Source organism: Manis javanica, chromosome 3 (genome assembly GCF_040802235.1).
Source record: "Manis javanica isolate MJ-LG chromosome 3, MJ_LKY, whole genome shotgun sequence".
Classification (NCBI taxonomy): domain Eukaryota; kingdom Metazoa; phylum Chordata; class Mammalia; order Pholidota; family Manidae; genus Manis; species Manis javanica.
In genome coordinates this window covers 80,579,069-80,592,752 of record NC_133158.1, presented here as the reverse complement: position 1 = coordinate 80,592,752, position 13,684 = coordinate 80,579,069, and the positions used below count along the sequence as shown (strand labels likewise).

The window sequence follows — 13,684 nt, the reverse complement described above, 5'->3', positions numbered from 1 at the left end:
GAAAAGTAAACTCAAAATGCATTAAAGATCTAACTATAAGACATGAAACCATAAAACTGTTCAAAGAAAACATAGACAAAAACTCTTCCTCATTGGCATGAGTAGTTTTTTTCTGGATATATCTCCCTGCACAAGGTAAATAAAGCAAAAAAGGAACACATGGAACTATGTCAAACTAAAAAGCTTCTGTACAGCAAAAGACACAATCAATGAAACAAAAGGGTAACCTACAGTATGAGAGAACAATCTCAGTAATTCCCATGTTGGACAAATAATAGCAAAGCTTCCAACCCAGCAAGAACTTTGGAGGACGTGGAGACAAACTCAACATACAGGATGAAGTTGATGACTGACCCTGGTTGAACCTACCTCACCTGGTAATCTCCTGTCCAAACCCTAATCATCTTCCATGAACTATATTAATCCCATGAGCTATACTAATTCCTCCAATAAGATGTCTTAACTATCCTAAGACTTTAACATCTTATGCAGAGAATAATGAACACAACTGGTGAAGTCAGTTACATAACAATCATCAAGATGATCATCAAATTATCTCAGCAACTTTAGTGAATGCCAGTTGATTTGTCCTCATTGTTTCAAAGGTCAGCTTTAATTAATGTCAAATAGTTATATATTTTGACGACTGAATCTCCCCACAGAAATAAACTGATGTCATTGCAGGAAAATCCCTTAAGCATTGGATGGAAAGTTTTAATTTCAAATTGTAAGGGACATAATTATTGACACTGACCTACTGTAGTCTCCAAGGTTTTCTTTCTTTAAATCCCAAATGTTTTAGAGACCAAAATGTATATTCTGAAATTCTATGAAATCAAACACCATAAAGAAAACAATGAGATGTTATAAAACACTTCTCAGTGAAATCTAGGTAAGGGAAATATCTTAATTTATTTTTAGTTTTAATATTAGCATACACAAACATTTACTTAAAGGATTCATTAATCATACTATTGTTTCTTACATTTCAAATTCTTACTTATCTTTCTAGCTCTTCTAAACTGAAGACTATGAAAAACAAGGATGAAAATAAACTGAAAATCATGTGACCTACTTTTATAAGTGGAAGTTCAAAATATACAGGTAAGAACACAGAAATTCTATAAAATAACTCAGGCACATGTATTGAAAGTTATATCTAATAGGACTGAACAGTTAAGCAGCTTATATTTAATATTTTAAAACAAACAAAATGAGTTTCAGCCTGAGCTTTATTTTGATGCTTTTATATGAAAAAATAAACCTATTTTGTCAATAGAGTTTAAATGATTAGACACATCAGTCGATATGTCCTAACGCATCACTAAATAATGATAGAAGATAACCCTTTAAGGAAAACAAAATTTGATCTTAAAACTCATATTAAAATGTAAAGGGTTTTCTCATTTGCTAAGTGTTAGAAAACTAAAGTATATAGGCAAGCTAACTTTTATTTATTAGCTTTTAATCTAATATCCTAATGCAGTATACTTAGAAAACATTACATAATTTTCATAGGAAACTAAAAATAGTAGATGATGAATTCCTATGAAAGAATCATACCTAAATTTTTTAAATAATGAGTTTTGAATAATTTCCTTTGTAGAATGTTCTTCACAATTAACTGTCTCAATCTACAAAAACCAAAAATGTCGCTAAGGATCATTGCTAGAACACTGAAAACAAGTTGCCCCATCCCAGGTGTCAGGGTAGAGCTAGGACTAGAATCAATACTGCTTTTTCTCTAAAGCATTCCACAACTCTTATAAGAAGTTGCAGCTATCCTCAAATATCTACAGTTCTAGTAAGAAATTGTGCATGCCTACATGAGAAAAAACACCATGGAGATTATGCAATAGCAACTCTTAATTGGGTTGGATACATAACATACACTCAGAGATTCAGAAATGGGGAACAAAGTGCTTGGGACATTTGGTTAAAACTTTACTAAGAAGCATTGTATTTATGTATACTTTACAAGAAGAAGAAAGAGACTGAGATCTTTAGGCAAAATTCATCATGGGTAATAGCAAGAACATAATCAATGCTTATGGGCATGGATATGACACTGGGAAAAGGGATAAGATAGGTGACAATTTATGGACATTTATTTCCTTAGGATTCCAAGTAATTTACTTTATGGATAATAGTCCTATCCTTAATACTTAGCGATCTCTCTGCAATTTCTAAGAAGCAATTTTAACATATCTGTTGTATACTATTTCCAAACAGGCCACTGGGAGAGGATATGAAAACTTTTGCTCAGATTAAATATAGGTATTTTTGGCAAATTGACTTGAAATTTATTTTAAGCACATTTAATATAAAAACGGACACTAAAATTATTTGACAACACTTGGCCAAACATGAGAACACTAGATTTGTACATTATTCATTCATACATTCAAAAATAAGCCTTTACCACTGTAAACATCCTCCCTGGAATTATCTACAAATTCTTAGGAATCTTGAGTGCCGCAGTTGATATCATATGGCTGACATGCTCTCTAGAGGGCTATGTGCCTCTATCCCAAAGGCATTAGGGGAAATTTGAAGCAGCTTTTCTTGTAAAAAGAATTTGAAGGAAAATTATACACTCTATCTTAGACTCTTATAGCTCCATTATTTGTGTCTCAACAGAAAAGTCGATATGATTGAAGAAAACCACTCCTTGACAAATGAATTTATTCTCATAGGATTTACAGATCACCCAGAGCTAAAGTCCATTCTGTTCGTGGTATTCCTTACCATCTATCTGATCACCATGGTGGGGAATCTTGGCCTGGTGGCATTGATTTACATGGAGCGTCGTCTTCACACGCCAATGTACATCTTTCTAGGTAACCTTGCACTGATGGATTCCTGTTGTTCCTGTGCCATTACCCCAAAGATGTTAGAGAACTTCTTTTCTAAGGACAAAATGATTTCCCTCAAGGAATGCATGGCACAATTTTATTTTCTCTGCCTTGCTGAAACTACAGATTTCTTTCTCCTGGCTGCAATGGCCTATGACCGCTGTGTGGCCATATGTAGGCCACTGCAGTACCACACCATGATGTCAAACACACTCTGCATTCAGATGATAACAGGGGCCTACATAGCTGGAAACCTGCATTCCATGATTCAGGTAGGGTTTCTGTTTAGGTTAACTTTTTGTGGGTCTCATCAAATCAATCACTTCTTTTGTGATGTTCTTCCATTATACAGACTCTCCTGTGTTGACCCTTATATCAATGAATTGATGATATTTATCTTTTCAGGGTCATTTCAAATCCTCACTATGACAATAGTTATAATCTCTTATATTTTTATCCTTTTCACAGTTTTCCTAATGAAATCCAAAGAGGGAAGAGGGAAAGCCTTATCTACTTGTGCATCCCACTTTCTCTCTGTCTCAATATTCTATGGTTCTCTTTTCTCCATGTACATTCGACCAAGTTCAGTTAAAGAAGGGGATAAAGATATACTCATTTCTGTTTTTTATACTTTAGTAATTCCTTTATTAAACCCTTTTATTTATAGTCTAAGAAATAAGGTAGTAATAAATGTTATGAAAAAAATTATAAAGAAGATACAGTAAACACTGAAACAAAACATCTGTGGAAAATTGATTTTAATTTGTTAAAATATTTTTCAAAACCAGAGAATGCTGAGAAAGTGGGAATAGCCACTTGGTATGTAAATATTAATTTTACTAAAACATGCTAGTGTATAAGCCAAATAAGTTCAAAATGGACATGTATTTTAAAATCTAAGCTACTAGCTTCTCACAGGAGTGAACTAAATTATGACTTAGAGGTCACAAATTGTGTCAGGGTGTAGTTATAATAGTAACTATTTGTTTCAGAGTATAAAGAGTCACAATTTTCAACAAATTCAACTATTCTAGGAATATAATTCAGTATATATAAAAGTCACCTCCATTTACCTCTCTTAGCAAATTTCTGGAATCCCACAGCATAAATTTAGAAACTCTGGCATATTCCAAGTTCTCAAACAATCCCTTCTCAAGCAACACCATGTGACAGAAGTAACTGTTTATTTCAATTCAATTCTTGACATAGAGTTCATTTAAAAATTAAATTAAATATCAATTCATGGAGAACAGGCATTCTCTAATCAAGAACATTATCATCTTTAGTTTTAGTCAATTTTTCTCAAGTTCTCTGAAATAGTGTATCTGTATAATGGGGATTTACCAATCTGTAGCTGAAAATGATGCAATTTATATTGATCTATCCATGGATTTGTATGTTTTTATGTAGCTTGAATAGTTGTCCTTCATGAAAGACACTGTAATTCTGAAACATTTTAATTAAATAAAGGTTTTTTTCCCTCTTTCATTTTATTTCTCTTGCTTGTTACTAGGAATACCAGCAACCAGTACTGCTTCTAATGTAGATTACTAATATATTCATAGCAAAGCTAGAAATTTTGTTGAAGCATATACAATGGAGACAACAGTGAAAATTCTATATATATAAACAAAAATCTTTTTGGTCACTTAGACATGTACAAACATAAAATAAAAAAAAATTTACTGAGAATTATTACCTGCTAAGAATCAAGCAAGACTTTTCACATATACCACCTACCAATTGTTACCCCTTATTTTTGATGTTATCCTCAGCAAAAATCTCATACTTTGAAATATTAACTATTTGTACTATCTTTGGATGTACTCTCAGAAGAGGAATTGCTGGATTAAATGGTAGTTCCATTTTTAATTTTTTGAGGATCCTCCACAGTTTTCTATAGTGACTGCACCAGTAAATAATCCTCCCAGTGGTGCACAAGAGTTCCCTTTTTGCCACATGCATGCCAGCATTTGTCATTTCTTGTTTTTTTGATCATGGCCATTCTAACAGACATAAGACGATATCTCATTTTGGTTTTCATTTGCATTTCCCTAATGACTATGATACTGCACATCTTTTCATGTACCCATTGGCCTTTCAGAGATCTGCTTTGGAAAATGTTTATTCAGGTCATTTGCCTATTTTTAAATTGGGTTATATGGTTTTTTGCTTTTAAGTTATATGACTTATTATTTAGATATTAATCTGTAATTGGATAGGTGGTTTGCAAATATTTTCCCACTCCATGGGTGGTCTTTTCATTTTTTTGGTGGTTTATTTTGCTTCATGAAGCTTTTAGCTGAATGTAGTCCTGCTTATATTTTTTATTTTGTTGCATGTGCTTTAGATGTCATATCCAAGAAATCATTACCAAGACCTGGGACATTATTCCTGTTTCTTTTAGAGTTTCATGGTTTCAGGTCTTACATTTAGGTCTTTAATCCATTTTGAGTTAATTGTGAGTGGTGTAAGATAGGGGTCCAGTTTCATTCTTTTACATGTGAATATCCAATTAGCCCAGCATCATTTATTGAAGATACTATATTTCCCTCACTGAGTATTCTTGTCTTGCCTGAAAAATATCTGTTCACTCTATATGCTTGGGTTCATTTCTGGGCTCTTGATTCTGTTCCATCAATATGTATGTTTGTTTTTATGCCAGAACCATATTGTTTTCATACTACAGCATTGTCCAAAGGGTATGAAAACACTAACTCAAAAAGATATCTGTATCCCCACATATGTAGCAGCATTATTTATAATAGCCAAGGCATTGAAACTAGACCCATGAGGAAGGGAAGGTTTAGAATGTCCCGGCAGAGTTTCCCTGCCTTGAAGCAGGGAGCTGGAATTTATAATTTTCATCAAACAGTCACTGGATGTAGGCTTTCCCAAGGAAAATATATTCATAAGACATGAATATATTCATGAAATATACAAGAAAGGAAAGGAAAAGACTTTCATAAGACAATTATTTTCATATAAGGATATTTCCTAGGGAGGAACTCCGTTCAGAGCTATCAGCTACTGGCACTCTTACTGCTGTGTAAATAGGTGGTATCAGGGCTGTGAACTACAGATCCATGACAGGCAACCTCTTGTACTGTTCAGAAATACTTATTTCTTATAATAAATTTTTGGGAAATCTCCACCAGGATTGGGGTCTTTCCTTCTCCTGGAGAATCTTACAAGATGAAGATTAAAGAGATGCCTGCAGTTCCAACTGCTGAAGTTGCAAAACCACCTCAATATCTATCCTCTTCCTCCTCTTGACACCCTTCACCTCTGTTATGCCAGGTGAATAACATGGTGGGATGATTCAGAATCTGACAATTCCCGTGGAATCTGGGTCCTCATCACTATGCCCTTTTCAGGCCATGGTTGTTACATTTGTTTATTTACTGCTAACTGAGCAAGGGAATACTAAGAGATCCTTATGTACACCTGAATATCAAACATATTTTTCTGCCCCATTACAACAACCTTGCCTCTTTCTGATAATCAGGATCAATTATGCTTATAAGCTTATGACTCCTTGCTTTTCCTGGTGGACTCTTGGAAACAGGAATTCAAAGTGACTGAATGACAGCTATAACTTTACATATAATAGAATTGTTGGTACATTCCCTTTTAAGAGCAGTTTCTCTCTGAGAACCAGGACATACAAACTCACACAGATCAGGACTTGGGAAAATACAATATCAATTCCCCAAGAAGGTCACTTGGGGATGACCCTAGATCCTAGTATTTAACCTCTGGAGAACATGGCAACATAAAATGATCACTGATTTCTGGAGGATGCAAATATCCATTGGTCCATGAAAATTTGAAATGTCAATTTCATCAATTCATTAAGCCACTAGTGAGAAACGAGGTCAGGATGACCACAGAGAAGTTGAGACTAGAGAATTGAGACTACAGATAGCTTCCACCAATGAGAAACCCCTAGCAGGAGTAAAACCACACAGACATTCCACAAGCTACATTCCAACAGGGCATGCTCCTGAGGTATCCCGAAGTCAATTTTTTCCTCATTATAAAGTCATTAAAACACATCTGCATTGCAGTTTATCCCCCCATGGTGGGTAATCAGAGAGACTTCTGGGAAAATGTATGTGCAGTAGAAATTAGTTCACATCACTGCCACTGTCAATTGTTTACGTGTTAGATTCAGAAAAAAAATAGAATCTATAAAGACCACTACTGGTAGTAAATTGAATCAGTAATAAAAAAATTCCACCAAACAAGTCTAGAACAACATGGTGTCACAGGTGAATTTTACCAAACATTGAATGAAGAGCTAATGCCTATCTTTCTTAAACTATCCTAAAATACAGACAAGGAAGGAACGCTTCCCAAGTCATTCTATGAGGACATTACCTTGACCAAAAGACTATGAAAAAACAAATTTATAGGCCAATATCTGTAATGAACATAGATGCAAAAAATCTTTAAAAATTATTAGCAGGGGATTCAAGATGGCGGCATGAGAGGTGAGACAGAGACTCCTCCTAAAACCACATATAATACAAAAATATAGTTAATACAATGTATCCTAAAAGAGCAACAGAAAATAAGGCTGGGCCAGACTGCACACACCTGGAGAACAGAGCAGACCTCATGAAACAGGGTAACATATCAAAGCCTTGATCAGTCGGGACCCAAGCCCTTCCCCCCGCCAGCTCACAGGTGGGAAGAAGAGAAATGGGGTGGGAGGGGGTAGAAGCCAAGGACTGCCGAACACCCAGCCCTAGAGATCTGCTACAGGAGCACAAACGGACATTGCAAGATGCTCTGGAGATTAGTAGGGTTGGAAAGCAAAGACAGGCAGAATACTCGGAGAGACTGAGATTCCAGCCATTTGTGGAGGACAGGGATCCACATCTAGTCACCCTGGGACAAAGGAAAGGCAGGTGGTCTGAGAGGCTTCCTAGCAGTGAGAGAACTGCTGAAGGGGCAGGGTTTGCACGGAGCTTGCTGCGCAGAAGAAGGGATAGGTGGACAAGGTTGCCTGGGCATGCTCTGCCCAGCAGGTTGGGAACTTTCAGGAGCTTCAGGCGCTCCATCCCCCTGACTGGCGGCTTCTCAGCTCAAGGGCCCCACAATGTGATATGCAGCCTGCTGCACCTTCCTCCTGGCCTGCCGGCACTGGCTTGCAAAGTGGCAGTCCCTGCCCTGGTATCAGGCCAGTCAGAAGGAGGCCCCTCCTAGGACAGTTACGGACGCAAAGCACAGAGGCTTACACCTGTGAGCTTGGCCCACTGGTTCTGACAGTGGAGACAGGCACTGCAGCCGGAAAGCAGGAAACAGCTCTTTCCTCCACCTTTGACAGAAGACAAATAACATACGATTTCACTTATATGTCTGATTTAAAACACAAAACAAACAAACAATAGCAAAACAGAAATAGATTCATAAATCCAGAGAACAAATGGATGGTTGCCAGAGGAGTGGGGATTGAGAGGATAGGTATAATAGGTGAGGCGTATTAAGACGTACAGATTTCCAGTTCTAAAATTTTTATTTTATAAAAATGAAGGTGATAAGTATAGTAATGGGAATATTGTGAAGCACCAGTAATATTGTAGTAACTTTGTATGTTGACACTTATCATAGTGAGCATTTTATAATATATGTAATTGTGAATCAATATTTGTATACCTTTATCTGGGTGATTACTACATGGGTATATACACATGTCAAATTTATCAAGCTGTATACTAATATATGTGCATTTTATTGCATGCCCCTCAAAAAAAGACTATTGTACACTCACAAATAATATAATGCTTTATGTCTACTATACTTCAATTAAAATTAAACACCATACATCATCTCATTTCTTTTACTGAATATTTATTATTTAAGGAATAGTGTTAATGAGAGTAAAAAGTGTTTTATAGCATTAATATATATAAAATAAAAATTTTCAATAGAAATGTGTTTTACTTATTTTTTTAAATTTCTGTCATGTTTTAAAATGTGTATTGTATTTTAGCATGGTGATATATCTATACAATTTATAGGTAAAATGTGTACATTTAGAACATATTCCCAATGAGTTAACTGATATGAAAGTAAACCAAAATTTGCTTGGAATCTCTCCTCTACTGAAAAGACCAGAAGATGAAAGACAGTTGAGAACAAAAGTACATGAGATAATCTGGGGAAAATTCTAGAGTGAATGAACAGGGTTTCCAAGTATAGACTCAAGGGAAACACAAGTGTCATAAAGGGCAAAGAGAACAACATGACCCAGCACAAAATACTTAGCTGGGACATTTAGGAAGGTAAGAGCACTGAGTGTTATGAAAGAAGTGAAGACTTTCTATACCAAATACTACACACTGGAAAGAAAGACAGATGTTCTTTGGAGTTGGCATTTAGAGTTGGTTGAGACCTTACTGAGAAAGGGGAACAGGGAACTGGCAGGAGGAGAAAAATAAAAGGGGAGGAATAGAACAATTACCAATCTACTCCCCATTCCCCTTATAGTGCCTATAAGTGTCCCCTATATCATATACTAACTACTAAGCTTCAGCCACCATAGTTGACTATTCATTTTTTAAATTAGGTCTTGCTCTTTCAAGCACCAGACTTCTATCAGCCACTTCCATCAGGCTGCTTCTTTTCCTAATGCAAATCACTTTAATCCAATTCATCCTCCAAAGGTTCATCTGAAATCACACTTCCTTTGAGAAATCTTTTTTTTCTCCAGGTCACCATTCATTCCCTTCACTATTCTTTCATATAAACATGTTTATACATTTTTATATCACAGGCTAAACTGCAAGCTAGTGAGCAATGTAAGCGTCCTTCCCAGTAGATTATGAGCTTCTTGTTGGGAGACACTGTAAAAAATAAATACTTCTTATTGTCACCATGTTACATCATGCATGCACTCTGCCCATTCTCTTTTCCATAGATTCATTATGAGTACTTAGTAAAGATTAAAAAGAACAGAAGCTTTAGTAATCAATACAGCATGTATAGAGGATCTACCTTGTTTGTTTTTTAGGTGTTCAGAAGATGCATGTCATGATCAGTGACTTATGCATATTCAGTCCAGACTTTTACAATCAAGAGACATACAAGTCACACTTGTTAAAGTGACAAATATATTATGAGATCAAGTAAGTATCATTTAAATAAGGAAAAGGGACAATCCTATTTAAAAGACCTAGGGAAGTTCTCACTGAGGATATCAGATTTGAGCTCAATGATGAGTAGGATTGGAATGGAAGGAGGTGGAGAAGAAGGGGTGTTACATGAGGAAACATTATAATCAAATTAACTGAAGCAAATGTGCAGAGGAACGGTGCACCTAGAAGCGTCCTGATGGGACAGGAAGAAAGCAAGGTGGTAGGTAAGATACACAGAAGACTGTGGAGCATCTGGTATACCAAACTAAGGAAAATGGACTTGGTTTGAAAACTAATGAGAAGTTATTACAATTTTTGAGCTGGGGAATATATATATTTTTCATCTTTTGACAAATATTTGTAGCATTACAGCATGCCAGACACTGCTCATGGTGCTGAAACTACAGGAATGAATACAACAGCATAATTCCTTCCCTTTTAAGCCTATTATGTTACGGTGGTAGTGGAAGGGAGTGGCTGGTTATAAAGTACTAATAAATAACTATATAATATATTGAGATTGACTAGTGAAATAAAGGGAAAAAACAGTGTTATAAAAATGAATTCAGCTGGGCTGAAGTGAAAAGAAAGAATAATCTTAGCAAATAGTATTATCAAAGTTTCCAAAAAGGGTTTTTCAGGATGTGGAGACAAAATCAATTCACAGAGTGAAGTTGATGGCCTTCACTGAACCTACCTCAGCTTATTAGTCTTCTCTCCAAATCCTAATCCTCTTTCATAAATGACCTTAATCCTCAAAACATATTAATTCCTCCAGTAGGAGATCTAATCTACTTGAGACTTCTTAAACTCATTTTAAACTTTATGCACAGAATAAGGAACAAAATTGTAAAATGGGATGTTACATCAGAAGCAGCAAAATGATCACCAAATATCCTTAGTAACTTAAGTGAATTTGCTTTAACATCATTTTATCAAAGGTCATCTTCAATTAATGTCACATAGGCTATATATAATGTTTTGGTGACTGAATTTCCCTACAGAAATACACTGACGCCCGTATGAGGAAATCCCATTAGCATTTGATGGAAAATTTTAACTTTGTATTGTAAGGAAAATATTCATTGAACCTGACCTACTAGTAGCCTCCCAGATTTTCATTCTTTTAATCCCACATGTTTTAGAGGCCAATTTTTATACTTAGAAATTCTATGAAACCTAACACTGTAAAAAACCTTTTTTTTTCTTTACAATATCTCTTTTCAAAACTGAAAGACCAGGGAAACTAGGATGAGAAAGTGTACTGCAATTTCACACTGACCTCTCTGATTATAAAGCAGCACTTCAAAATATACAGGTAAGGACAGAAGGTAATACTGTTTTGTAATTCAGACATATTTACAATTACATTGAATGTTATTTCTTAGTTGAAAAATTCACTGGCATATATAATATTGTAAAACAAATAAATAAAATTTTCAGCCTATATCTTATACTGATGTTTTCATTATTTGGAAAAAACATCTATTTAGACCATAGAACTTATGTGATAGAAACATTAGTCATTATGTTCTGGTGAATCACTAAATAATGATGGAAGACAGCCTTTTAAAGGAAAACAAATTTTGTTCTCAAAATCATATTAAGGAAAAAAAAAGGGGGTTTCCTTTCTTTAAGGGTTAAACAACTAAAGTGTACAGGGGTAGGCTTACATTTATTAGCTTTTAATTTAATCTGACATAGTTCAGAAAATCTTACATAATGTTCTTAGGAAACAGAAAAATATTCGATAATTCAAATACAAAAATACCTAAATTTTTTAAATGATGAAGTTTTAAAAATTTCCCTGTAGACTATTCAAAATAGTTTCAATTTACAGAAACCAAAGAGGTCACTAAGGATCATTGGTAAGTTGGTAACTTATCATTAGTAACTAAAAAGTTCACCTCTCCCAGGTCTTCATATTGGAACTAAGACTGGAATCAATACTGCTTTTGCCCCATTTCATTTTACACATCTTATTAGAAGTACAAGTCAGAGCTAATCTCATAATGCCCACAATTCTAATAAGGCAATTATCCATGTACATGTTTTTTTAAATGTAGATTGTAGGTTATATACAAACAATTCTAGATTGTGCAGAGAATAGAAAACATTCTTGAGGTTTCAGAGAATGGAAATAGTGTAGTTTGGGGGCATTTACTTAAATCTTTATTAGTATCATTATATATTGAAGAATGTATTACATAAAGGAGGAAAGGATTTACATATCTGAGCAAAAATCAACAGTTATAATGGCATGGACGCATTGTTTATGGATTTGGGCATCATCTTGGGAAAAGGAATGAGAGAGGTAATAACCTATGGGATTTATTTTCTTAGCTTTCCAAGATTATAATCTTCTAAACCTTCATGACTTTCATTCAATTTTTAAGGTATACATTTAAGATGAATATAATTGTAGATTAATGATACCAGAATAAGAACAAATGGGCAGAGGACCCAAACAGACATTTTCCCAAAGAAGAAATACAGATGGCCAACAGGCACATGAAAAGATACTCCACATCATTAGTCATCAGGGAAACGCAAATTGAAACCACAATGAGATATCACCTCACACAAGTTAGAATGGCTACTATGCAAGAGACAAGAAATAACAAGTGTTGGTGAAGATGTTCGTAGAAAAGCGAAGCATCGTACACTGCTGATGGGAATATAAATTGTTGCAGCCACTATGGAAAGCAGTATGGAGGATCCTTGGGAAACTTAAAGTAGAAATATCATATAGCCCACTAATTCCCCTTCTGGGAACTTACCCAAAGATAACAAAATCTCTGAATTGAAAAGATATATCAACAACTATGTTGTTGCTGCACTATTTATAATACAGCCAACATATGGAAGCAACCAGAGTGCACATCAATGGAAGAATTGATGAAGAAGAGGTGGTACATATGCATGATGGAATATTATTCACCATAAAGAAGAATGAAGTCCTGCCATTTGCAACAACAAATGGATGGACCTATAGGGTATAATGCTAAGTAAAATAAACCAGGTAGAGAAATTAAATCCTGTATTATTTCACTTACATCTGGAATCTAAAAACAAAACAAAACAAAATGAACAAAACAGCAGTAGACTCATAGACACTGGGAACTGAGTTATGGTTACCATCACGAAGGGGTTGGGGTGAGGAGTGCAGAGGATGAGGGGGATGAAGAAGCACAAAAATCTCAATCATAATATAAATTGGTTACAGGAAAGGCAGTGCAGCATGGAGAATACAGCCAATGTTTCTGTAACATCTGTCTATCTTGACAGATAGTAACTGCACTAGTTGGTATGAGGATTTAATAATGGGTATAACTGTTGAATCACTGTGTTGTATATTTAAAAGCAATATAATATTTACATCAACTATATTTCAATAAAAAATACATGGAAAAATATCTTGGGGAGATATTTTGAGACTATTAAAATTCCTTTTCTCCTTAAAGTTTTGCCCACTTGTGGATCTTGCCTACAGCAATTAAAGCTGTGTTGTTCTAGCAATACATTGAGACCTTTATTCTTTGTATACTCATTCATTGGAAACTACAGCTTATCTGGGTATAAAAAGCGTGGCTCACACAGTTTACCTTCAGTTTCCTAAATACACTGATCCACAATATCTTACTTTGATGTTGCTGTTGAAATGCAAAACAGATATGCTTTCTT

The 13,684-nt window shown here is 35.0% G+C and overlaps 1 protein-coding gene across 1 annotated transcript; it reads left to right on the top strand.

The window, feature by feature from the left end:
* Nucleotides 1-2,650: 2,650 nt before the first annotated feature.
* LOC140848170 (olfactory receptor 5K3-like) lies at nucleotides 2,651-3,580 on the top strand. The gene has a single exon (XM_073230418.1). It carries the CDS (start codon nucleotides 2,651-2,653, stop codon nucleotides 3,578-3,580), a length of 930 nt encoding a protein of 309 aa, XP_073086519.1.
* Nucleotides 3,581-13,684: the final 10,104 nt, after the last annotated feature.

What these genes read in the sequence shown, in the direction of transcription:
- LOC140848170 (XM_073230418.1), top strand. Translation starts at nt 2,651, where the DNA reads ATGATTGAAGAAAACCACTCCTTGACAAATGAATTTATTCTCATAGGA.